This window comes from Heptranchias perlo, chromosome 4 (assembly GCF_035084215.1).
Source record: "Heptranchias perlo isolate sHepPer1 chromosome 4, sHepPer1.hap1, whole genome shotgun sequence".
Taxonomy (NCBI): Eukaryota; Metazoa; Chordata; class Chondrichthyes; order Hexanchiformes; family Hexanchidae; genus Heptranchias; species Heptranchias perlo.
The window spans coordinates 57836573-57861882 of NC_090328.1; the positions used below are offsets into that span (position 1 = coordinate 57836573).

Here is a 25310-nt window from a genome sequence, read left to right on the forward strand (position 1 = left end):
CTGTTTTCATGTTTTGTAGCCAGTTTGCTATCCATTCTGCTACCTGACCCCTGACTCCACATGCTATGACCTTATTCATGAGTCTACTATGCAGTACAGTGTCGAAGGCCGTTTGAAAATACAAATATATTACATCTACTGCATTATGCTTGCCTACTCTTTCTGTTACTTCTTCAAAGAATTCAATAAGGTTGATCAAGCATGACCTTTCCTTTTGAAATCCGTGCCGACTATTCTTTACTATATTTTTGGTTTCTAGATGTTTTCTATTACATCATTGACTAAGGATTCCATTATATTGTATATTCTGTGAGACCTGGCAGGTAACACCTGTCTGTCTGCACACTGATTGCCTTGGCAACGGGCAGTTGAAAAAACTGTCTGTACTCACCAAGCATTGTTCTGTGAATTATAAATGCGATTTCATTTCGAGGATCTCATTTCACATCGTTCACCTGACGAAGGGGGAAGCCTCCGAAAGCTTGTGAATTTAAAATAAAATTGCTGGACTATAACTTGGTGTTGTAAAATTGTTTACAATTGTCAACCCCAGTCCATCACCGGCATCTCCACATCATGACTACCATCGACACCACAAACTGCCGGCTCACAGTGGAAAGGATATCCAAGAAGATCGCGCATTTAGACACAGACATCAAGTTTTTACAGAGCTGCAAGAAAGCAGACAAGATCCCGAAAGGACTCCAGATCACGAACCCACTCAGGTCCACATACAACTCGGATTATGCTGAGAGACTCTGCCGCCGTACCTCTCGCACACTCCGCAACCATCTCATACACCAACTCTACAGCAGACGCCGCAACCTCGAAACCAAGATAGAGTCCATACTCTCAACCTGTACTCAGGACACAGCAGACCAGCTACGTTATACCGCCAAACAGACGAGGCAACGGAACTACGCTGCCTACATGAAAACCAAGAGCAGGAAGCATGAGAAACTCGGCATCACCACCAGCATCGACCAAGCTTCCCCTGGTACCACGGTTGCAACCACAGGGAAGTCTATTGTCAATTTGTCCGACCACACCCTTCAACCAGACGAAATCGAAGTTCTCAGCCGAGGGCTCAATTTCTGCCCCACTACCAAAATGGACCCCACTAGTCTCGCGGCGGACACAGAGGAATTCATCAGGAGAATGAGGCTCCGGGAATTCTACCACAAACCCCAAGATTTCAGCAGCGAACCCAATGAGACAATCGACGATCCGGAACAGCAGACAGAGGGATCCGCGGTACAGCAACCGAAGAGGAAAGAGTCAAACTGGACTCCTCCGGAGGGTCGCTGCCCTCAGCTTGACATGTATGCTCAAGCTATCAGGAAATGCGTCAATGCCAGATTCATCAGCCGCACTCAGAAGACAGTCCAGAATGTCACCCGAGCACAACGCAACGCCATCAACGCTCTCAAGACCAACCGCTACATCGTCATCAAACCAGCGGACAAAGGAGGAGCCATTGTCATACAGAACAGAACGGACTATTGCAAAGAAGCATACCGACAACTGGACAACCAGGAACACTACAGACGGTTACCCGCAGACCCGACCAAAGAACACACCCACCAGCTCAACAAACTGATCAAGACCTTCGATCCAGACCTTCAAAACATCCTACGCACTCTCATCCCACGTACTCCCCGCGTGGGAGACTTCTACTGCCTCCCAAAGATACACAAAGCCAACACACCCGGACGTCCTATCGTATCAGGCAACGGAACCCTGTGTGAGAACCTCTCTGGATACATCGAGGGCATCCTGAAACCCATCGTACAGGGAACCCCCAGCTTCTGTCGCGACACTACAGACTTCCTACAAAAACTCAGTACCCACGGACCAGTTGAACCAGGAACACTTCTCACCACAATGGACGTCTCGGCACTCTACACCAGTATCCCCCACGATGACGGCATCGCTGCGACAGCATCAATACTCAACACCAACAACAGCCAATCTCCAGACGCCATCCTACAACTCATTCGTTTCATCCTGGATCACAATGTCTTCACCTTCGATAACCAGTTCTTTACCCAAACACACGGAACAGCCATGGGGACCAAATTCGCACCCCAATACGCCAACATTTTCATGCACAAGTTCGAGCAGGACTTCTTCACTGCACAAGACCTCCAACCAACACTATACACCAGATACATCGACGACATTTTCTTTCTATGGACCCACGGCAAGGAATCACTAAAGAGACTACACGATAACATCAACAAGTTCCATCCCACCATCAAGCTCACCATGGACTACTCCTCAGAATCAGTTTCTTTCTTGGACACACGAATCTCCATCAAAGACGGGCACCTCAGCACCTCACTCTACCGCAAGCCCACGGACAACCTCACGATGCTCCACTTTTCCAGCTTCCACCCTAACCACGTCAAAGAGGCCATCCCCTATGGACAGGCCCTGCGAATACACAGGGTCTGCTCAGACGAGGAGGAACGCGATGGACACCTACAGACGCTGAAAGACGCCCTAGTAAGAACGGGATATGACGCTCGACTCATCGATCGACAGTTCCGACGGGCCACAGCAAAAAATCGCATAGACCTCCTCAGGAGACTAACACGGGACGCAACCAACAGAGTACCCTTTGTCATCCAGTACTTCCCCGGAGCGGAGAAACTACGCCATGTTCTCCGCAGCCTTCAACATGTCATCAATGAGGACAAACACCTCGCTATGGCCATCCCCACACCTCCACTACTCGCCTTTAAACAGCCACCCAACCTCAAACAGACCATCGTTCGCAGCAAATTACCTAGCTTTCAAGAGAACAGCGTCCACGACACCACACAACCCTGCCACGGTAACCTCTGCAAGACATGCCAGATCATCGACACAGATACCACCATCACACGAGAGGACACCACCCACCAGGTGCATGGTTCATACTCCTGTGACTCGGCCAACGTTGTCTACCTCATACGTTGCAGGAAAGGATGCCCCAGAGCATGGTACATTGGCGAGACCATGCAGACGCTGCGACAACGGATGAACGGACACCGCGCAACAATCGCCAAACAGGAGGGTTCCCTCCCAGTCGGGGAACACTTCAGCAGTCATGGACATTCATCCACCGACCTTCGGGTAAGCGTTCTCCAAGGCGGCCTTCGAGACACACGACAACGCAAAATCGTCGAGCAGAAATTGATAGCCAAATTCCGCACCCATGAGGACGGCCTCAACCGGGATCTTGGGTTCATGTCACGCTACACGTTACCCCACCAGCGAACAAATGTTATCTGTTTTTAATATAACGGGTCAGTTGCTGTCTTTTCTATGTTTCTACCTCTCTATCTCTGTTTTTTTTTGTTTTTTTTTTGGTGATTTGTATATTCTGTGAGACCTGGCAGGTAACACCTGTCTGTCTGCACACTGATTGCCTTGGCAACGGGCAGTTGAAAAAACTGTCTGTACTCACCAAGCATTGTTCTGTGAATTATAAATGCGATTTCATTTCGAGGATCTCATTTCACATCGTTCACCTGACGAAGGGGGAAGCCTCCGAAAGCTTGTGAATTTAAAATAAAATTGCTGGACTATAACTTGGTGTTGTAAAATTGTTTACAATTATATTTCCCACCACCGACTTTAAGCTAATTGGCCTATGGTTCCCTGGACTTGTTCCATCTCCCTTTTTAAATATAGGAATCACATTAGCTGTCCGCCAGTCCTCTGGCGCCATTCCCTTTTCGAATTAATTGTATATATATGTTATTCACAGGCTATATTGTGCCATGGTAGGCTGTGTTACAACACATTTGATCATAAACAGATGGAAGGAATCTTACAACAACAGGTTATAGTCCAACAGTTTTATTTGAAAATCACAAGCTTTCGGAAAGGGAAAGCCTCCGAAAGCTTGTGATTTTCAAATAAAACTGTTGGACTATAACCTGGTGTTGTAAGATTCCTTACATTTGTACACCCCAGTCCATCACCAGCATCTCCACATCATAAACAGATGGAGTAGCTTTAATACATTCATGATAAAAAGTGTATTTCTTACACTATAGTTTTAATTTAAAAATAAGTAGGAGGGAAAAGCAAAAAAAATTGGAGGCATCATCATTCTTTGATACTAATAAATTTCTCTTCCTGGGCAGGTCAGAGCAGCGGAGGTTGCCCACAAGCTCTCTTAGGCAGATGTGGTTCATCTTCTGGAGAAAACTATGTGGGGAGGGTGCAGATTCATACCCTCGCATACATATACACACAAGAAATCTGCTCCACCATTCTGGCAATTATAATGCAATTAGCATTTTATTTAAAGTTTCTCTACTTTGCTGCACTTAAGCAGTACCATTCACCCCCCTCCCTCCCCGCCCACACACACAAAATGATGACCTCAAGTGTATTCCAAATACTTTTCAAAAGAGACAATAATTGATGGGTGCTAATGAAGTGCAGTAAAAAAAACTTGTAACCTGGGGAAAGTATGCCAAGTGCAAGCCATCCTGGTACTTGAAATCCTCCAGATAATTGTAAGCATTGTCTGTAACTATCGAGGAAGCCAGACCAAGAATGCCATTTAAATGAAGTACTAGAAATCTTCCTTTTTAAATTAAAAAAAACATTGAACTAGTCCTCTGGTAGGTTTCCCTGCCTGAAAAATAATCCATTCTTCCATGCATCGTTCAATCATTCAATTGCATCGTTTTATCAGATTTCACGAAATCTGTCCTTTTCCCTGCAGTTTGTAGATGGCACATATTGATTTTTTTTTGGCATTTAAAAGCTAGTAGGCTTATTGGAATCTGTAGATGGAAAACCTTGTTTGCTGGAGGAAGTGACACCTAATCCAACAAAATCAATAAAAGTAATTGAACAGGATTTTAGTTCCAGAAAGAGAATCATAGGAGTTACAGTATGTGGTTTGAAAATACTCTGAAGGTAACAGTTTTATGTCCCGTTTGTATTGATTGTTTTCGTTCATACTGTGTAAGCCATCCATTTGTGCTATTCCCATTTAAAAAGTGGATAAACTTGAGCCAGTTATCCAGAAAGGTTTTCTTATTTGAATGGATGGTCAATAAAGTGATGCAATTTATGGAAATTTACAAAATGTTTTCCATTTCGGGCAAAGGTGCTTAAAAATTAAGACAATTTCTTGTAGCACTGAACATTGACCTCGATTTACATTTTTTAAATTGAAAAATTTGCAGGAAATCAAAAGAAAATCTAAAAATAAAAATGTAATGTACAGGATGGTCTATTACATATTTATTTTTAGATTTTCTTTTGATTTCCTGCAAATTTTTCAATTTAAAAAATGTAAATCGAGGTCAATGTTCAGCATTACAAGAAATTGTCTTAATTTTTAATCTCTTGGCATACTTTTCCCAGGTTTTCTTGTGTATTATACAAGAGGTGAGTGAAAACACTACAGAATCTGTGTGTGCAGGTAATAAGGAGAACCAAATTAATCCAAAATAAACAGATTATGGGAATCAGCACGAGCTAACAAGTCTGTCAATTTTCAGGTGGAAAACAAAATATAAAAACAGAATTTTAAAATCTAGGAATTTATTTGGGGTGGGGTGCAAATTTTACCAGTAGTTTTATTTTCAGTCAAGTGGGTTTTTTTCACTTTTCCTTTGGCCAATTTCTATCTTGACCTTTCTTTTCTTTTGTACTGATATCTCCCTACCCCTTTCAACCACACTTACTTCTATGTCCGACCCTGAAAAAAAAACTCTACCCCAAGTCACTTACAACGACACTTTAAAACTCCCAACTGCCTAGCCTTTGGCCCTCCATTTGACATGGTACTAGTATAGCCTTCAATTTGCTCAATCACTCCACTTTTGATTCCGTGTCCCCAGTAAAACCTTTACTCTCCCCTCGATGGCATAGCCCCTTCACTCCTTCTTGTCCAGTGGGTGCAGACTTGAGTGTAAGTCGCGCACAACTGATTTAGCCAATCCATCACCAGATCTGGCTGGATCACATCCAGTGCTACTGGGCCTCACAAATTTGCTCACTACTCCAGCATAATCCTGGAGACCAAAGATAATCTCTGTCTTATTTTCTCCACTACCAACCATCTCCTTAAATCCCTTCACCTCCACCCTCACTTTCAGAAAGAATGCAAGAAGCTCATGGATATACTTATCACCAGGATTGAGACCATTCATCCAGCTGCCTCTGCTATTCCCTCTCTTCCCCTTGCCAACCTAACGAACCTCTCCCCAGACTCCAAACCCAGCCCTAGCCCTGAATTCTCATCTCTCTCTAGCTTCTCCTCCATCTCCCCCGCCCCCCATGCTCTCGGAGCTCATCTCATCCATGAGACCTATTTCTGCTCCCTTCATCCCATTCTCACTAAACTGCTGGCCACCCAACCTCCCAAGCCAGTTGACATTGTAAATGGCTCCCTCTCCTCAGGTTCTGTCTCCTTTCAAAACTGCCATCAACCCGTCTCATAAATCCCCATAATCCCTCTGTCCTTGCAAACTACCGCCCATCTCCAGTCTCTCTTTCTTCTCCAAAGTCCTTGAATATACTGCCTCCTAAGTCCATGCCCATGCCCATCTCTCCCACATTTCCATATGAATCTCCCCAATCAGGTTTCCACCCCACCACAGCACCAAAACAGCATAACTGAAGTCAGAAACAACATTCTCTGTAATTGTGCCGGTAATATATTATTTCTCCTCTCCACATCCTTTAACCTGGTTGACCACACAATCCTCCTCCAAGGGTCTATCCTTGACCCCCCCCCGCATGCTTCCCCTTGGTGACATCATCCACAGAAGTGGGGTCAGGTTCCACATTTACGCTGACAATCTTTCGGCTCTTCCACTGCCTCTGTGTTGTTTTTTTTATTCGTTCATGGGATGTGGGCGTCGCTGGCGAGGCCGGCATTTATTGCCCATCCCTAATTGCCCTTGAGAAGGTGGTGGTGAGCCGCCTTCTTGAACCGCTGCAGTCCGTGTGGTGACGGCTCTCCCACAGTGCTGTTAGGAAGGGAGTTCCAGGATTTTGACCCAGCGACTATGAAGGAACGGCGATATATTTCCAAGTCTGGACGGTATGTGACTTGGAGGGGAACGTGCAGGTGGTATTGTTCCCATGTGCCTGCTGCCCATGTCCTTCTAGGTGGTAGAGGTCGCGGGTTTGGGAGGTGCTGTCGAAGAAGCCTTGGCGAGTTGCTGCAGTGCATCCTGTGGATGGTACACACTGCAGCCACTGTGCGCCGGTGGTGAAGGGAGTGAATGTTTAGGGTGGTGGATGGGGTGCCAATCAAGCGGGCTGCTTTATCTTGGATGGTGTCGAGCTTCTTGAGTGTTGTTGGAGCTGCACTCATCCAAGCAAGTGGAGAGTATTCCATCACACTCCTGACTTGTGCCTTGTAGATGGTGGAAAGGCTTTGGGGAGTCAGGAGGTGAGTCACTCGCCACAGAATACCCAGCCTCTGACCTGCTCTCGTAGCCACAGTATTTATATGGCTGGTCCAGTTAAGTTTCTGGTCAATGGTGACCCCCAGGATGTTGATGGTGGGGGATTCGGCAATGGTAATGCCGTTGAATGTCAAGGGGAGGTGGTTGGACTCTCTCTTGTTGGAGATGGTCATTGCCTGGCACTTATCTGGCACGAATGTTACTTGCCACTTATGAGCCCAAGCCTGGATGTTGTCCAGGTCTTGATGCACGCGGGCTCGGACTGCTTCATTATTTGAGGGGTTGCGAATGGAACTGAACACTGTGCAATCATCAGCGAACATCCCCATTTCTGACCTTATGATGGAGGGAAGGTCATTGATGAAGCAGCTGAAGATGGTTGGGCCTAGGACACTGCCCTGTTTGTCTGACATCTAGTCTGGGATGAGCCGCAAATTCCTCCAGTTAAACACTGGGAAGACTGAAGCCATCATCTTTAGCCCCTGCTACAAACTCCATACTCTCGCTACCGATTCCATCCCTCTCCCTGGCCAATGTCTCAGGCTGAACCAAACTAATTGCAACCTCCAAATCCAATTCAAACCTTAGCTGAGCTAACAAACCCTCTCTACTCTCCATCAAAAAGACCACCTACTTTCGACTCCATAACATAAACTGCCTGGGTTAAGAATGTTTTCCCCGAGTTGCTGGATAGCACTAGTCCTAATAGAAGAGGTCATTGTACATCTCAACTAATTCATAAGTTTGCTGTGTGGGTACATCATTATTAGGGACAGACTGGCCAGTAGCTAGGGCGGCCGTTTAACAAATGCTGGGGAAGAGAGGCACGTCATCAGCATCAACATTACCGTTAAACAGAAGGAGCTGGCAATCAGAGCCGATCCCTTGAGCAGATCACACATTACTAGGCAAAAAAAAAAGTGGAGGGAAGTCCGAAAACATGGATTTCTAGGGGCGCCAAAGTATAACCTACTTGCAAGAGGTCTGTGTTTCTCTGGGAAATATACTGCTATAGCGTCCCCCTGTGTCAAATGTTAAGTACTACAGTTTGCTTGTCAATGGGGCTTGAGCTCAGCTGATTGATGGTCACTTAACCTTCAAGGCATAACGTTCTGTTTACAATGCCACCTACAGATGCAGTATCATTAGACTGTTGAGACTACTAATTTTTATGGGCCAGAAATTGCTTCTGAAATAACGGAGCTCAATAGCGCTCTCTTGTTTTTAATGGTGAATTGAAGGAGCAAGTTCCCGCATTTGCACATGTGCACTAAAATGTGGAAATCGTGACCTTGTTCCTATTGGTTCGCCGGTGATTTGACAGTTTCGAATTAAAGGACCATCGCACGCTGCAATCAGAGAAATCATTGAAAAATCGCAAACTTGCTTTTCTACCCAGCTGGAAAATAACTAATTATGTCACCAAACAGGTACGCTTGAAAATACCAGGTCTAAATTAAGTTTAAAAGCGCAGTTAGTCCCCATGATTTTTAAAATTTAATTTTTAGTTGTTTGACAATGTGGAGTCTCATATTATGCCTTATTTTAATAGTTTTTGGTCATTAAAGAACTTTTTAAAATTATTTTTTTATTTTTCCCCTTCTGTCTCTTTAATTCAATTATTTCTTTGGCTATTTATTAAAAATTTTTTTTTTACTTACGACAACATTCAGAATACTAACTTTAAATGAATGAAGTCTGCTTGCCTGCTTGAGCAATGCAGCCTGAACCTGTGGGTGTGACTTCTCTTCCTGATAGATTTTGTGGGTATGTGCCATCTATTCTCACAGACTGTTCCATGCGCATCAACTCACGCTACCCAGAGGCTGGGTTGATAGCGCACAATTTCTTTAAAGTTCAAAATCAAGCAATGCGATGCCACAGAGCCCACAGTAAGTATTTTCGTTAATTTAATTTGCAGGAGCTGCGGTGAGCGTTGCCAAACCGCTCTGCGTGATTTCTGGCCCAATATGTAATTGTTTGGTCTCGAGCCCTCTTTGATGGTCTGTACCTCTCAAGCAACCACTAGAGTTTTTTCCTAAATCCACAGCCAATTTGGTCACAGAAGCTAAAATCAGTTGCATCGTAGAACAAGACTTCGTCACACATATGAAACGGCTTTTAAATAATAAGTGTGCCTAAAAAATAAGTATCAAACCCATAACCATTATTTTCTATTTTGTACACCAAATACATGAAAAAGAACAAGTGTCAGACAGTGTTGCATGAAAACAAACTGGTTGTGCTACTGCCAGCATAACTCACAAGCATCATGCAGCAAGCAACACAATTTTATTTTCCATAAACTATCATTAGCTATTCTCCATGATATAATTTCTCGATCTCTCATTTATGGTTTCATTTTAATCCTGTGTGGGGGCTGTGATGTTAAACCGAGGACCAGTCTACCCTCTCAGATGGACATTAAAGATCCCATGGCACTATTTCGAAGAAGAGCAGGTGCATTCTCCCCAGTGTCCTGGCCACTATTTGTCCCTCAGCTAACACCAGTAAAGAGATTAACTGGTCATTTACCTCAGTGATGTTTGTGGGAGCTCGCTGTGCAAAATTGGCTGCCACGTTTTCTACATTAAAACAGTAACTACACTTCAAAAAAGTACTTAATTGTCTGTAAAGGGCTTTGGGACATCCTGAGGTCATGAAAGGTCTCATATGAATGCAAGTTGTTGTTCTTCCTTTGGAAGGTGTCAGTGAAGATGGTGATAATCAATGCACTCCATACGTGTGACAAAACTAACAAATGTAATATTATTAAAGGCTTAGTCTAGAAATAATTTACAGTTGAATGTTTGGAGATTCTACATCCAGTATAAATTAGTTGCAGATTAATAAACATGGTGCTTGATAAAATAATTCGGCCCACGTTTGTAAAACAATTGTAACTTCACCCACTCCACTATGCACTTAGCATAAATGAGTCTTCTTTCTCACTGCCAATAACAAAGAATTAACTTCATCCTGTATTAGAACACTTCCAATATAAACCAAATTCTATCTGTTTATTGGACAAAGTTGGTATGATGTTTCGCTGTGACTAGCGCCAGGGACTAACTGCTTATGCTATCAATGATGCGCATGTGCACTCGGGCAGATAGCAGTCGACAAGGTTCCACGTAAGAGACTGTTAACAAAAATGAGAATTGGAAGCAACCTATTGGCTTGCCCTCCACACCTGTCTCCGAACCTGGACATCAACCTTATCCCAGCACGGGACCTCTGACTTTAACTATGGACTCACTCCTATTGTTTCGTCTCTATTCTCTGTTTATTACCAGGACATATCTATCCTAATCATACTATGTAACCATACCTATGTAACTTGAGTTTCCCTGTGTCCACTCATGGGCGCGTTTTGGCTGCCATTCCGGACCCGAGCCCATTGCTTCTATTTCCCCTTATTTCTTCTTTTCTCTTTACCCCTCCAAGGCCCCTCGCTCCTGTCGTCATGCCCTTTCATTTTTCCCCTCTTGAGTACACTACCCCCCCCCAAATCCCTATCCCAACGCTTCAGCACTTCTCAACCTTCCTACTCTCCTGCTGCCGTCCCAGGCTTGACTCCCTCTTAGATAAGCCTACGGTTTCCCTCTGAGCCTCTCTTGGCATCCTCCAAAGGGCCCATCGAGGCACTCGTCGCTGCCACCTTGCGAGCAGCAATCCCAACTGCCCCATCGTACTCTCTTATCGACTTTACTGCCAGAGCGCTCAATGGGGGCTAATCTTGCCAATCTCCTTCCCTTTCCACTCACCCCTCCCAGCGCTGAACCTGTGGACTCTACGAGCCGATCAGCTATCACCGCCCCTCTCCACATCTCCCACCAGAATGTCCATTCACTTGCCATCCATGCACTTATTGTGGATGACTGCATCGACATCATGGCCTTGACGGAAACCTGGCTGACGGGTGATGACACCTTCCCCCTTAATGAAGCTTCCCTGCCTGGCTATATCTTCCACCACTTGCCCCGCCCAGACTGCCCCGGTGGTGGTGTGACCCTTATCATCAAATCACACCTTGGTCTATCCCCCTACTCATCTGGCAGCTTCTCCTCCTTTGAGCATCTCATCTTGTTCCACCCTTCGCGCCTCTCCTTTAAAATCCTTGTTCTCTACCACCCACCCAAATACCACGCCAAGTTTCTCACCTAAATATCGTCACTGCTTTCCTCCCTCAGCCTCTGCACTGAGTGACTTCTCATCCTTGGTGACTTCAACTTCTATCTCAACCCATCATGCTCTCTCTCCTCTGAATTCACTGCCCTCCTATCCGCCCTTAATCTCTCCCTCCATATAAACTCCCTATCCATATTCATGGCCACCTCCTTGACCTTGCCATCTCACAGGGCCTCTCTACTCACATCGTGTCAATCGCGGATAAGGCCATCTCTGATCACTTCCTTGTATCCCTTTCTACCCATATTCCCTTTCCCCCTCCCAATCCCATTTCCTTCTGCGTTCGCTCCTGGAAAAAACTCTCCCCCAAGTCACATTCAAATTCCCAACTATCTAGAATTTGGCCCTCCATTCACCACGACGTTTCTACAGCTACCGATCTTCTCAATCACACCATCACCTCCACCTTTGATGTCCTTGTCTCCATTAAAACCATTGCTCACTCTCACCCTGGTTGTTCCCCCTGGTACGGCCCTCAACTCCGCTCCCTTAAGTCCAAGGGACACAGGCACGAACATTTATGGCGGACAACTGGTTTAGCCATTCATCGCTAGATCTGGCTGGACCACATAAAGTACAATCGGATCCTGCTCTCCTCTGCCAAAACTGCTCCCTATTCCAGGATCATTGTGGAATGATAAGATAACCCCTGCTTTCTCTTCTCCACTACAAACTATAATCATAAACCCCTCTCCCCTGCTTCCTCCACCCTCACCTCTAACAACAGGCGAGGAGCTCATGGACTACCTTGTCACTAAGATTGAGACTTTCCATTCAGCTGCCTCTGCCAATTCCCTCCCTTCCCCTAGCCCACCAAGCCAAACTTCCTCTACAGTTCCCCTTGCTCTAGCCTTGAACTTGCATCTTTCCCTAGTTTCTCTCCTATTCCCCTTAAATCTGCTTCCCTTCCTGGCCCTCATGTTAGCTGATACTGTTAACGATTCCCTTTCCTCAGGTACTGTCCCTGTCCCCATCAAATCTGCCATCATCACCCCCCTCCTCAAAAACCCCACATTTGACCCCTCTGTCCTTGCAAACTACCGCCCCATCTCCAACCTCCCTTTCGTTTCCAAAGTCCATGAACATGTTGTTGCCTCCCAAATACGTTCCCATCTTTCTCACAACTCCATGTTTGAATCCCTCCAATCAGGTTTCTGCCCCTGTCACAGTACTGAAACAGCCCTTATCAAAGTCACAAATGACATCCTATGTGACTGTGACACTGGTAAACTATCCCTCCTCATCCTTCTTGACCTGTCTGCAGCCTTTGATACGGCTGACTACACCATCCTCCTCCAACGTCTCTCCTCCATCATCCAGCTGGGTGGGACTGCGCTCGCCTGGTTCCATTCTTATCTATCCAGTTGTAGCCAGAGCATCATCTGCAATGGCTTCTCTTCCCGCTCCCACGCCATTAACTTCAGGGGTCCCCCAAGGATCTATCCTTGGCCCCCTCCTATTTTTCATCTACATGCTGCCCCGCAGCGACATCATCCGAAAACACAATGTCAGGTTCCACACGTACGCTGACAACACCCAGCTCTACCTCACCACCATCTCTCTTGACCCCTCCACTCTCTCTGATTTGTCACGCTGCTTGTCCGACATCCAGTGTTGGATGAGCAAAGGTTTCCTCTAATAGTAGAAAGGACGAAGACAATGGCTTCCCCGCCACAAACTCCGTTCCTTAGCCACCAACTCCATCCCTCCCTCTGGTCACAGTCTGAGGCTGAACCAGACGGTTCGTAACCTTGGCGTCCTGGAGTACTGAGAGCAGTTCTGGGCACCGCACCTTCGGAAGGACATATTGGCCTTGGAGGGAGTGCAGCGTAGGTTTACTAGAATGATACCCAGACTTCAAGGGTTAAGTTACAAGGAGAGATTACACAAATTGGGGTTGTATTCTCTGGAGTTTAGAAGGTTGAGGGGTGATCTGATCGAAGTTTATAAGCTATTAAGGGGAACAGATAGAGTGGAGAGAGAGAAACTATTTCCGCTGGTTGGGGATTCTAGGAGTAGGGGGCACAGTCTAAAAATTAGAGCCAGACCTTTCAGGAGCGAGATTAGAAAACATTTCTACACACAAAGGGTGGTCGAAGTTTGGAACTCTCTTCCGCAAACGGCAATTGATACTAGCTCAATTGCTAAATTTAAATCTGAGATAGATAGCTTTTTGGCAATCAAAGAATTAAGGGATATGGGCCAAAGGCAGGTATATGGAGTTAGATCACAGATCAACCATGATCTTATCAAATGGCGGAGCAGGCACGAGGGGCTGAATGCCCTACTCCTGTTCCTATGTCCTATTTGATCCTGAGCTAAGCTTCTGACTACATATCCGCTCCATCACCAAGACTGCCTATTTCCACCTTCATAACATCGCGCGTCTCCACCCCTGCTTCAGCTCATCTGCTACTGAAACTCTCATCCATGCCTTTGTTACTTCTAGGTTTGACTATTCCAGTGCTCTCCTGGCTGGCCTCCCATCGTCCACCCTCAATATACTTGAGCTCATCCAAAACTCTGCTGCACGTATCCTAACTCACACCAAGTCCCGTTCACCCATCACCCCTGTGCTCACTGACCCTCATTGGCTCCCGGTCCACCAACACCTTGATTTTAAAATTCTCATCCTCATGTTGAAATCCCTCCACGGCCTCACACCTTCCCATCCGAACATGGCAGCGTCAGCGCCGTGCGTTCTCTCAACTCGGCAGCGTCAGCGCCGTGCGTTCTCTCAACTCGGCAGCGTCAGCGCCGTGCGTTCTCTCAACTCGGCAGCGTCAGCGCCGTGCGTTCTCTCAACTCGGCAGCCTGCCTGACAACGACTGGATCAAATTACACATTCCAGACTAAGGGTTGGGTGAGTATTGTCCTCCTACACCCTGTCGGTGGCCATACGAGAATGTGGTGCTGCCACCACAGTGGGGGCAGTAGACGCGACCATGATTTTTATTCTAGTCACAAGGTATAAAAATGACTCAATCAAAATTGACAAGACGCTTGGACAAATATACGGTGAAAACAGATAAAAATATCAAAGCATGAGGAGCCATTAACTCCAAGATCAAAAATAAAAACTCACTCACTGTCTTCAGTGGGAAGGACCTGAAGGGAATAAATCCATTCAATGATGCTGGCTTTATCCACCAGATGTAAGGCACTCAGCATGTCCAGGCCAGACAGTGCAAAGAAAGCAATGGTCAACCTGTGAATATTACAAAAAGAAAAACACAAAAATTTAGATTCAAGTAAACACATCTTCATATTCTACATTACATGTCTTATACACAGAGTAAATATACTATTTGAGAACCACGCAAATGCTCCTCTTGGTAAAGTGCACAGCAAGAGTCACATTCACACAGATGATGTCTTGCAGTAAGCTATGTGTAAAGCTCTGGAAATTCTCACTCAAGGAATTTTTTAAAAAGCTACACATCAACTGAATAATCGTCAACCAATTCACTGACACTGGTAGATAATTCATAGTCTCTTCTCTATATAGTGCAGCACTGTTACCACAACATAGGCAAGTAATGCAAACAGCTCCAAATTATTGAAAAGATGTGACTTTGTCAATGAGTTGAACTGAAGATTTGACTGAAGTTTGTAGAACAGATTTCTTCTGTAAAACTATTTTTTTATATATAAAAGGTAAATTTCTCCCTAGGAAATGCAGGGCACTCACCATCAAAATTTCACAATCAAGTGAAAGGGAAAAGCGTAGAGCAGCGGAAAGAAGTGTACTTTAAGCACGACAGATAAAATAAAAACTAGAAGGCGTAGGGCTGTGGCAGGGGGTTGGGAACCTGAGCAGGGAGACAGAGGAAAGCGTGTCAGGAAGGGACAGAAGGTATGGAGTAAAAGGTAAAGTGTTAAAAAAGGAAAAAGCAGGAACTAAGTGTCACAAAACATATTTGAAAGTTCTTTATCTGAATGCACATAGCATTCGTAACAAAATGGACGAGTTAACGGCACAAATAACTTACGTATGGGTATGATCTTGTGGCCATTACAGAAACATGGCTGCAGGGTGACAACAACTGGGAATTAAATATGCCAGGGTATTTAACAATCAGGAAGGACAGGCAGGAAGGAAGGGGAGGTGGGGTGGCTATGTTAATAAAGGAAGGAATCACTGTAATACAGAGAAATGATATTGGGACAAAGGATCAGGATAATGAAACAGTTTGGGTAGAGATAAGGAATAAAAAGGGGGAAAAAACACTAGTGGGCGTAGTATATAGGCCTCCTAATAGTTGTAACTCTGCTGGAAGAAGTATTAATCAGGAAATAGTCGGGGCATGTAATAAGGGAACAGCTATAATTATGGGGGATTTTAACTATCATATTAACTGGACTAATCAAATTGGGCAGGGCAGCCTTGAGGAAGAGTTTATTGAGTGTATTAGGGATGGATTTCTTGAGCAGTAAGTAACTGATCCTGCAAGGGGGCAAGCAACCTTGGACCTGGTCCTGTGTAATGAGCCAGGATTAATTAATAATGTCCTAGTTAAGGATCCCCTTGGAATGAGTGACCTGGTTACATTCCATATCCAATTAGAGGGTGAGAAGGTTGGTTCTCAAACAAGCGTACTGAGCTTGAATAAAGGAGACTATGATGGTATGAGAGCGGAATTGATTAAAGTGGACTGGGAAAATAGATTAAAGGGTAAGACGGTACATGAGCAGTGGTGTTCATTTAAGGAGTTATTTTACAACTTTCAAAAAATATATATATTCCACTGAGGAAAAAAGGGTGTAAAAGAAATGACAGCCATCTGTGGCTAAGTAAAGAAATTAAGGATAGTATCTGACTAAAAACAAGGACATATAAGGTAGCCAAACTTAGTGGGAGGATAGAAGATTGGGAAGTCTTCAAAAGACAGCAAAAAGTAACTAAAGGATTGATTAAGAAAGGGAAGATAGATTATGAAAATAAATTAGCAAAAAATATAAAAACAGATAGCATGAGTTTCTACAGTTATATAAAAAGAAAAAGGGTGGCTAAGGCAAACGTAGGTCCCTTAGAGGATGAGACCGGGAAATTAATGGTGGGAAACATGGAGATGGCAAAAATGCTGAACAAATATTTTGTTTCAGTCTTTACGGTAGAGGACACTAAGAATATCCCAACACTGGACAAACAGGGGGCTCTAGGGGGGGAGGAGCTAAATACGATTAAAATCACTAAGGAATTGGTACTCAGTAAATTCATGGGACTCAAGTCGGATAAATCCCCTGGACCTGATGGCTTACATCCTAGGATCTTGAGGGAAGTGGCAGTAGGGATTGTGGATGCTTTGGTAATAATTTTCCAAAATTCTCTGGACTCAGCAAAGGTCCCAGCAGATTGGAAAACTGCTAATGTAACACCCTTATTTAAAAAGGGTAGTAGGCGGAAGGCTGGAAATTATAGACCAGTTAGCCTAACATCTGTGGTGGGTAAAATTTTGGAGTCTATTATTAAGGAGACAGTAGCGGAACATTTGGATAAACATAATTTAATAGGACAAAGTCAGCATGGCTTTACGAAGGGGAAGTCATGTCTGACAAATTTGCTTGAGTTCTTTGAGGACATAACGTACAGGGTGGATAAAGGGGAACCAGAGGACGTAGTGTATTTAGACTTCCGGAAGGCATTCGACAAGGTGCCACATAAAACATTATTGCTCAAGATAAAGAATCACTGGATTGGGGGTAATATTCTGGCATGGGTGGAGGATTGGTTATCTAACAGGAAGCAGAGAGTTGGGATAAATGGTTCATTCTCAGACTGGCAACCAGTAGCCAGTGGTGTTCCGCAGGGGTCGGTGCTGGGTCCCCAACTCTTTACAATCTACATTAACGATTTGGAGGAGGGGACCGAGTGTAACATATCAAAGTTTGCAGATGATACAAAGATGGGAGGGAAAGTAGAGAGTGAGGAGGACATAAAAAACCTACAAGGGGATATAGACAGGCTGGGTGAGTGGGCGGAGATTTGGCAGATGCAATACAATATTGGAAAATGTGAGGTTATGCACTTTGGCAGGAAAAATCAGAGAGCAAGTTATTATCTTAATGGCGAGAAACTGGAAAGTACTGCAGTACAAAGGGATCTGGGGGTCCTAGTGCAAGAAAATCAAAAAGTTAGTATGCAGGTGCAGCAGGTGATCAAGAAGGCCAACGGAATGTTGACTTTTATTGCTAGGGGGATAGAATATAAAAACAGGGAGGTATTGCTGCAGTTACATAAGGTATTGGTGAGACCGCACCTGGAATACTGCATACAGTTTTGGTGTCCATACTTAAGAAAAGGCATACTTGCTCTCGAGGCAGTACAAAGAAGGTTTACTCGGTTAATCCCGGGGATGAGGGGGCGGACATATGAGGAGAGGTTGAGTAGGTTGAGTAGATTGGGACTCTACTCATTGGAGTTCAGAAGAATGAGAGGCGATCTTATTGAAACATATAAGATTGTGAAGGGTGGATGTGGTAAGGATGTTCCCAAGGATGGGTGAAACTAGAACTAGGGGGCATAATCTTAGAATAAGGGGCTGCTCTTTCAAAACTGAGATGAGGAGAAACTTCTTCACTCAGAGGGTAGTAGGTCTGTGGAATTTGCTGCCCCAGGAAGCTGTGGAAGCTACATCATTAAATAAATTTAAAACAGAAATAGACAGTTTCCTAGAAGTAAAGGGAATTCTGGGTTACGGGGAGCGGGCAGGAAATTGAACATGAATTTAGATTTGAGGTTAGGATCAGATCAGCCATGATCTTATTGAATGGCGGAGCAGGCTCGAGGGGCCGATTGGCCTACTCCTGCTCCTATTTCTTATGTTCTTACGTGAAAGTTGTGAAAAAAGTATACTATCTGCATGTAGACTATGTCTGTTAGAAAAGTCTGTTGCGATGTTATGCTCATGATGCATAAAATAGGTAATGTATTGTAAGACCTTAGTTCTAGCATTAGCCATATACATAAGAATGCTAGAACTAAGAGGTCTTACAATACATTACCTATTTTATGCATCATGAGCATAAGATCTCAACAGACTTTACTAACAGACATAGTCTACATGCAGATAGTATACTTTTTTCACAACTTTCACGTAAGAACACAAGAACTAGGAGCAGGAGTAGGCCATACTGCCCCTCGAGCCTGCTCCGACATTCAATAAGATCATGGTTGATCTTCACCCTCTCAGCGTCTATCATGTCAAGCCCTCTAAAGATTTTATTCATTTCAATGAGATCAACTCTCATTCTTCTGAACTCCAAAGAATATAGGCGCATTTTACTCAATCACTCCTCATAGGACAACCCTCGCATCCCAGGAATCAATCTAGTGAATCTTTGTTGCACCCCCTCCAAGGCAAGTATATCCTTAGGTAAGGAGACCAAAACTGTACACAATACTCCAGGTGTGATCTCACCAGAGCCCTATATAATTGCAGCAAGACCTCCTTACTCTTATACTCCAATCCCCTTGCAATAAAGGTTAACATACCATCTGCCTTCCTAATTGCTTGCTGTACCAGCATGTTAACTTTCTGTGATTCATGTACAGGGACACCCAAATCCCTCTGAATACCAATATTTCTTAGTCTCTAAACTTTTAAAAAATATTCTGCTTTTCTATTCTTCCGACCAAAGTGGATAATTTCACATTTCCCCACGTTATACTCCATCTGCCACCTCCTCGCCCATTCACTTAACCTGTCTATATCCCTTTGCAGACTCAATTTTATCAATTTCTTGGTCATCCTTTGCTGATTTCTAAAACCCTCCTAATACTCAAGTTTACTAATCTCTTTGGCAACATTGTAAGCATCTTCTTTTAACTTAATACTATCCTTAACTTCTCTGGTTAGCCAACGTTGGATCACTTTTCCTGTGGAATTTTTATTCCTCCAGGGAATGTATAGTCGATGAGAATTATTAATTATTTCTTTAAATATTCACCTTTGCTTATCCACCATCATATCTTTTAATCTAATTTCCCAATCTACCTTAGCCAACTCATCCCTCATACCTAAATAATTGGCTTTGTTTAAATTTAAGACCCTAGTTTCGGACTTAACTACATCACTCTCAAACTCAATATGAAATTCTATCATATTATGATCACTCTTCCCCAGAGGATCCTTGATTATAAGATTACTAATTAACCCTGTCTCATTACACAATACCAGATCGAAAATAGCTTGTTCCCCAGTTGGTTCGACGACATACTGTTCTAGAAAACTGTCTCGAATGCATTTTATTTATTTATTTTTTTATTCGTTCACGGGATGTGGGCGTCGCTGGCAAGGCCGGCATTTATTGCCCATCCCTAATTGCCCTCAAGAAGGTGGTGGTGAGCCGCCTTCTTGAACCGCTGCAGTGCGTGTGGTGACAGTTCTCCCACAGTGCTGTTAGGAAGGGAGTTCCAGGATTTTGACCCAGCGACAATGAAGGAACGGCGATATATTTCCAAGTCGGGATGGTGTGTGACTTGGAGGGGAACGTGCAGGTGGTGTTGTTCCCATGCGCCTGCTGCCCTTGTCCTTCTGGGTGGTAGAGGTCGCGGGTTTGGGAGGTGCTGTCGAAGAAGCCTTGGCGAGTTGCTGCAGTGCATCCTGTGGATGGTGCACACTGCAGCCACAGTGCGCCGGTGGTGAAGGGAGTGAATGTTTAGGGTGGTGGATGGGGTGCCAATCAAGCGGGCTGCTTTATCTTGGATGGTGTCGAGCTTCTTGAGTGTTGTTGGAGCTGCACTCATCCAGGCAAGTGGAGAGTATTCCATCACACTCCTGACTTGTGCCTTGTAGATGGTGGAAAGGCTTTGGGGAGTCAGGAGGTGAGTCACTCGCCGCAGAATACCCAGCCTCTGACCTGCTCTTGTAGCCACGGTATTTATATGGCTGGTCCAGTTAAGTTTCTGGTCAATGGTGACCCCCAGGATGTTGATGGTGGGGGATTCGGCGATGGTAATGCCGTTGAATGTCAAGGGGAGGTGGTTAGACTCTCTCTTGTTGGAGATGGTCATTGCCTGGCACTTATCTGGCGCGAATGTTACTTGCCACTTATCAGCCCAAGCCTGGATGTTGTCCAGGTCTTGCTGCATGCAGGCTCGGACTGCTTCATTATCTGAGGGGTTGCGAATGGAACTGAACACTGTGCAGTCATCAGCGAACATCCCCATTTCTGACCTTATGATGGAGGGAAGGTCATTGATGAAGCAGCTGAAGATGGTTGGGCCTAGGACACTGCCCTGAGGAACTCCTGCAGCAATGCCCTGGGGCTGAGATGATTGGCCTCCAACAACCACTACCATCTTCCTTTGTGCTAGGTATGACTCCAGCCACTGTAGAGTTTTCCCCCTGATTCCCATTGACTTCAATTTTACTAGGGCTCCTTGGTGCCACACTCAGTCAAATGCTGCCTTGATGTCAAGGGCAGTCACTCTCACCTCACCTCTGGAATTCAGCTCTTTTGTCCATGTTTGGACCAAGGCTGTAATGAGGTCTGGAGCCGAGTGGTCCTGGCAGAACCCAAACTGAGCATCGGTGAGCAGGTTATTGGTGAGTAAGTGCCGCTTGATAGCACTGTCGACGACACCTTCCATCACTTTGCTGATGATTGAGAGTAGACTGATGGGGCGGTAATTGGCCGGATTGGATTTGTCCTGCTTTTTGTGGACAGGACATACCTGGGCAATTTTCCACATTGTCGGGTGGATGCCAGTGTTGTAGCTGTACTGGAACAGCTTGGCTAGAGGCGCAGCTAGTTCTGGAGCACAAGTCTTCAGCACTACAGCTGGGATGTTGTCGGGGCCCATAGCCTTTGCTGTATCCAGTGCACTCAGCCGTTTCTTGATATCACGTGGAGTGAATCGAATTGGCCGAAGACTGGCTTCCGTGATGGTGGGGATATCGGGAGGAGGCTGAGATGGATTATCCACTCGGCACTTCTGGCTGAAGATGGTTGCAAACGCTTCAGCCTTGTCTTTTGCACTCACGTGCTGGACTCCGCCATCATTCAGAATGGGGATGTTTGCAGAGCCTCCTCCTCCCGTTAGTTGTTTAATTGTCCACCACCATTCACGACTGGATGTGGCAGGACTGCAGAGCTTTGATCTGATCCGTTGGTTGTGGAATCGCTTAGCTCTGTCTATAGCATGTTGCTTCCGCTGTTTAGCATGCATGTAGTCCTGAGTTGTAGCTTCACCAGGTTGGCACCTCATTTTTAGGTACGCCTGGTGCTGCTCCTGGTATGCTCTTCTGCACTCCTCATTGAACCAGGGTTGATCCCCTGGCTTGTTGGTAATGGTACAGTGAGGAATATGCCGGGCCATGAGGTTACAGATTGTGCTGGAATACAATTCTGCTGCTGCTGATGGCCCACAGCGCCTCATGGATGCCCAGTTTTGAGCTGCTAGATCTGTTCTGAATCTATCCCATTTAGCACGGTGGTAGTGCCACACAACACGTTGGATGGTGTCCTCAGTGCGAAGACGGGATTTCATCTCCACGAGGACTGTGCGGTGGTCACTCCTACCATTACTGTCATGGACAGATGCATTTGCGACAGGTAGATTGGTGAGGATGAGGTCAAGTAAGTTTTTCCCTCGTGTTGGTTCGCTCACCACCTGCCGCAGGCCCAGTCTAGCAGCTATGTCCTTCAGGACTCGGCCAGCTCGGTCAGTAGTGGTGCTACCGAGCCACTCTTGGTGATGGACATTGAAGTCCCCCACCCAGAGTACATTTTGTGCCCTTGCTACCCTCAGTGCTTCCTCCAAGTGGTGTTCAACATGGAGGAGGACTGATTCATCAGCTGAGGGAGGACGGTAGGTGGTAATCAGCAGGAGGTTTCCTTGCCCATGTTTGACCTGATGCCATGAGATTTCATGGGGTCCAGAACTCAGAGTGCATTCCATGAACTCGTCCTCCAAACTACTTTTGCCAATTAGGTTTGCCCAGCCTATATGAAGATTAAAGTCCCCCACAATTATTGCATTACCCTTGTTACATGCTCCTCTAATTTCCTGATTTATACTCTGTCCAACACTATAACTACTGTTAGGGAGCCTATAAACTACTCCCACCAGCGTTTTCTGCCCCTTGTTATTTCTTAGCTCCACCCATTCTGATTCTACTTCCTGATTTTCTGAGCAAAGATCCTTTCTCACTACTGCCTTTATCCCAATGTGATTAGACCCACATGAAAACACGGTTGCCAGGCAAATTATTTATTTAATGCCCACTCCTGGATTAGCTTTAAAAAGGAAACCAAGAGTAGCATACTGGGTGTAGCTTGTTGGAGTTCCAAAGCATTATACCATACAGCAAAGGGAGATGACTTCTTGCCTGTAATTCTCCAGAAGGTAAACTCCCGACCTAGGAGAAGGTGCCCTAACTATCCTCACTGGGTAGTGAGTGAAAGATCGGGATGCCTAAAAGCGTGGAAGGGACAGAAACGTAAAATCAATATAGAAAATAAGTACTGGGGTACTATCTGGATTTCAGTGCTGATTGGTGTGTCAAAGGCTCTTGAATGTATGATTATGTTGTTCTTCAAATTGAGATTTCAGTGTAATGCTTTGCAGCTTTCTGAAGCACTACAAACTGACAGATGAAAACAAACAAAAAAAAGGTCAAAAGAAATGAGACGATCTTCATTCTATTTTATACTTAAGCCTCTTATGCTGATGCCATACAGCAGGTCACAGCCTTAAAACATGCAAGTCATCAGCATTTAATTATAATGCTGCCTCTACATGATTCTTGAATTTGCAGAGCACAGTGCACATGCACTTAAATGCATGTATGGTATTCTAACAGGTGTCCAAATGCAGGTGAAATTTTTAATATTAAAGAACGAACGAACTTTAATTTATATAGTGCCTTTCCTGACCTCAGGATATCCCAAAGCGCTTTACAGCCAATATACTTTTGAAGTGTAGTCACTGTTGTAATGTAGGAAACACGACAGCCAACTTGCACACAGCAAGGTTCCACAAACAGCAATGAAATAAATGACCAGATCATTTGTTTTTAGGTGTTGGCTAGGACACCGGAAGAACTCCCCTGCTCTTCTGCGAATAGTGCAGTGGTTATTTTTTACATCCACCTGAAATGGCAGACGTCTGATCTGAAAGACGGCACTTCCAACAGTGCAGCATTACCTCAGAATTGCACTGAACTACCAACTGTGCTCAGGTCTCTGGACTGGGGCTTGAACACACATCCTTCTGACTCAGAGGCTAAAGTGCTACCACTGAGCCAAGGCTGACACAAATACTAGTGAATAGACTTCTGTCTGGCCTACATGTGACTCTAGCCCCACACCAACGTGGTTGACACCTGCCCTCTGAAGCGGCCTAGCAAGCCACTCAGTTGCATCCAACTGCTACCAACAGTTGAAGAAGGCGGCCCTTCATCATTGTCTCAGGTCAACTAGGAATGGGCAATAAATGTCAGCCTTGCCAGCGATGTCACATCCCAAGAAGTAATTTAAAAATCAGTTATGTGTAGCAAAATCACAAATACATTCTTTATAATTCCTTACAATTTCACTACTCATAGTGCAGAGAAAATCTCCACAGATAATGCCTCTAACTACAGAAAGGAGCAAGCCTAATTTTTCTTCTCTCCTCCCCATTTAGTATCTTCCCCAATGACTCAGCTAAGATTAAAAACTTGCCATGCTGGAAGTGAGAAGTGCATCACGTTCCCTACTATTTCTGCAATGTTAATGCACCATGTCATATAAATTCAGTAAACGTCTCTTTGCTGGCAATGCCAATGCATTTTAATACAGACTGTATAATTTATCAATTTATATTGGCTTATTTCAAGGACTTTGCAATTTTCATTTGCACTTAAGAACAGCAATCATACCCTCTGCAAATTATTCCTGCTGACATAAGGAAACAAAGTTATAGTGTTAATGTGCATAGTAAAATGTAATCTTCAGAAAGTTAAAATGGAACTCAGTAGAGTCTTTACCCCATACAATGGATCAGCTGATAAACATGGTGTAGCATCGCGATGTACTGTAGCATCGAGACACATGGCGCAGAAAATTGCCGGTTTCAATCCTGCTCAATGCCAAGTCAGATGATCTCAGCCTAGGTGCCACAGGGTATGTGTACAAGTGGCCTCAATGCCCATCGCTAGACTAGTACTGGGAGGTAAAAATATTCAAGATTGCCACTTCTGATCACTATTCACTGTCCCTGCTGGAAGTATACGTGTAGATATCAGACCAAGACAGGATCTACTTTGATGGCCCATGTTTAAATAACCCAATTCCATTTACTGTCCACTAAAATAGTAAACAGGCTCACAATTGGGCAATAGAACAGAAGGCCATTGCCACCAGCAGAAATACATGCCAGGGGAATCTCCTTTCAGATAAACGAGGCAAGGAGAAAATGAGGACTCAATACAAAACCAGTACAGTGCAACCATTTTCATAGGTAGAAACATACTTTTCATTTTATAGCATTATATACCTAAGGCACTAATAAAATTGGGAACATGATTTTTAATTTTTTTTAGGACTTTTACTTAAGTCTACTCCTGATAATTCAGCCATTTTCAATGTTTAAAAAAATTCAAATTATCCAGTAATTTAAATTAAGCAACATAAACACAGCCAAGTGGGAATTTAGTGCTCAAAAAGAATGTAAGCAATCATAAGCAAACTTAC

The 25310-nt window shown here is 44.6% G+C and overlaps 1 protein-coding gene across 1 annotated transcript in view; it reads right to left on the minus strand.

Moving 5' to 3' along the window:
* Positions 1-25310, minus strand: part of pggt1b (protein geranylgeranyltransferase type I, beta subunit) — a 72983-nt gene that overhangs the window by 36501 nt on the left and 11172 nt on the right. Inside the window, exon 2 of the mRNA XM_067982973.1 lies at positions 14717-14835. Within this exon, the coding sequence (XP_067839074.1) occupies positions 14717-14835 (119 nt within the window). The remainder of the gene's footprint in view (positions 1-14716; positions 14836-25310) is intronic.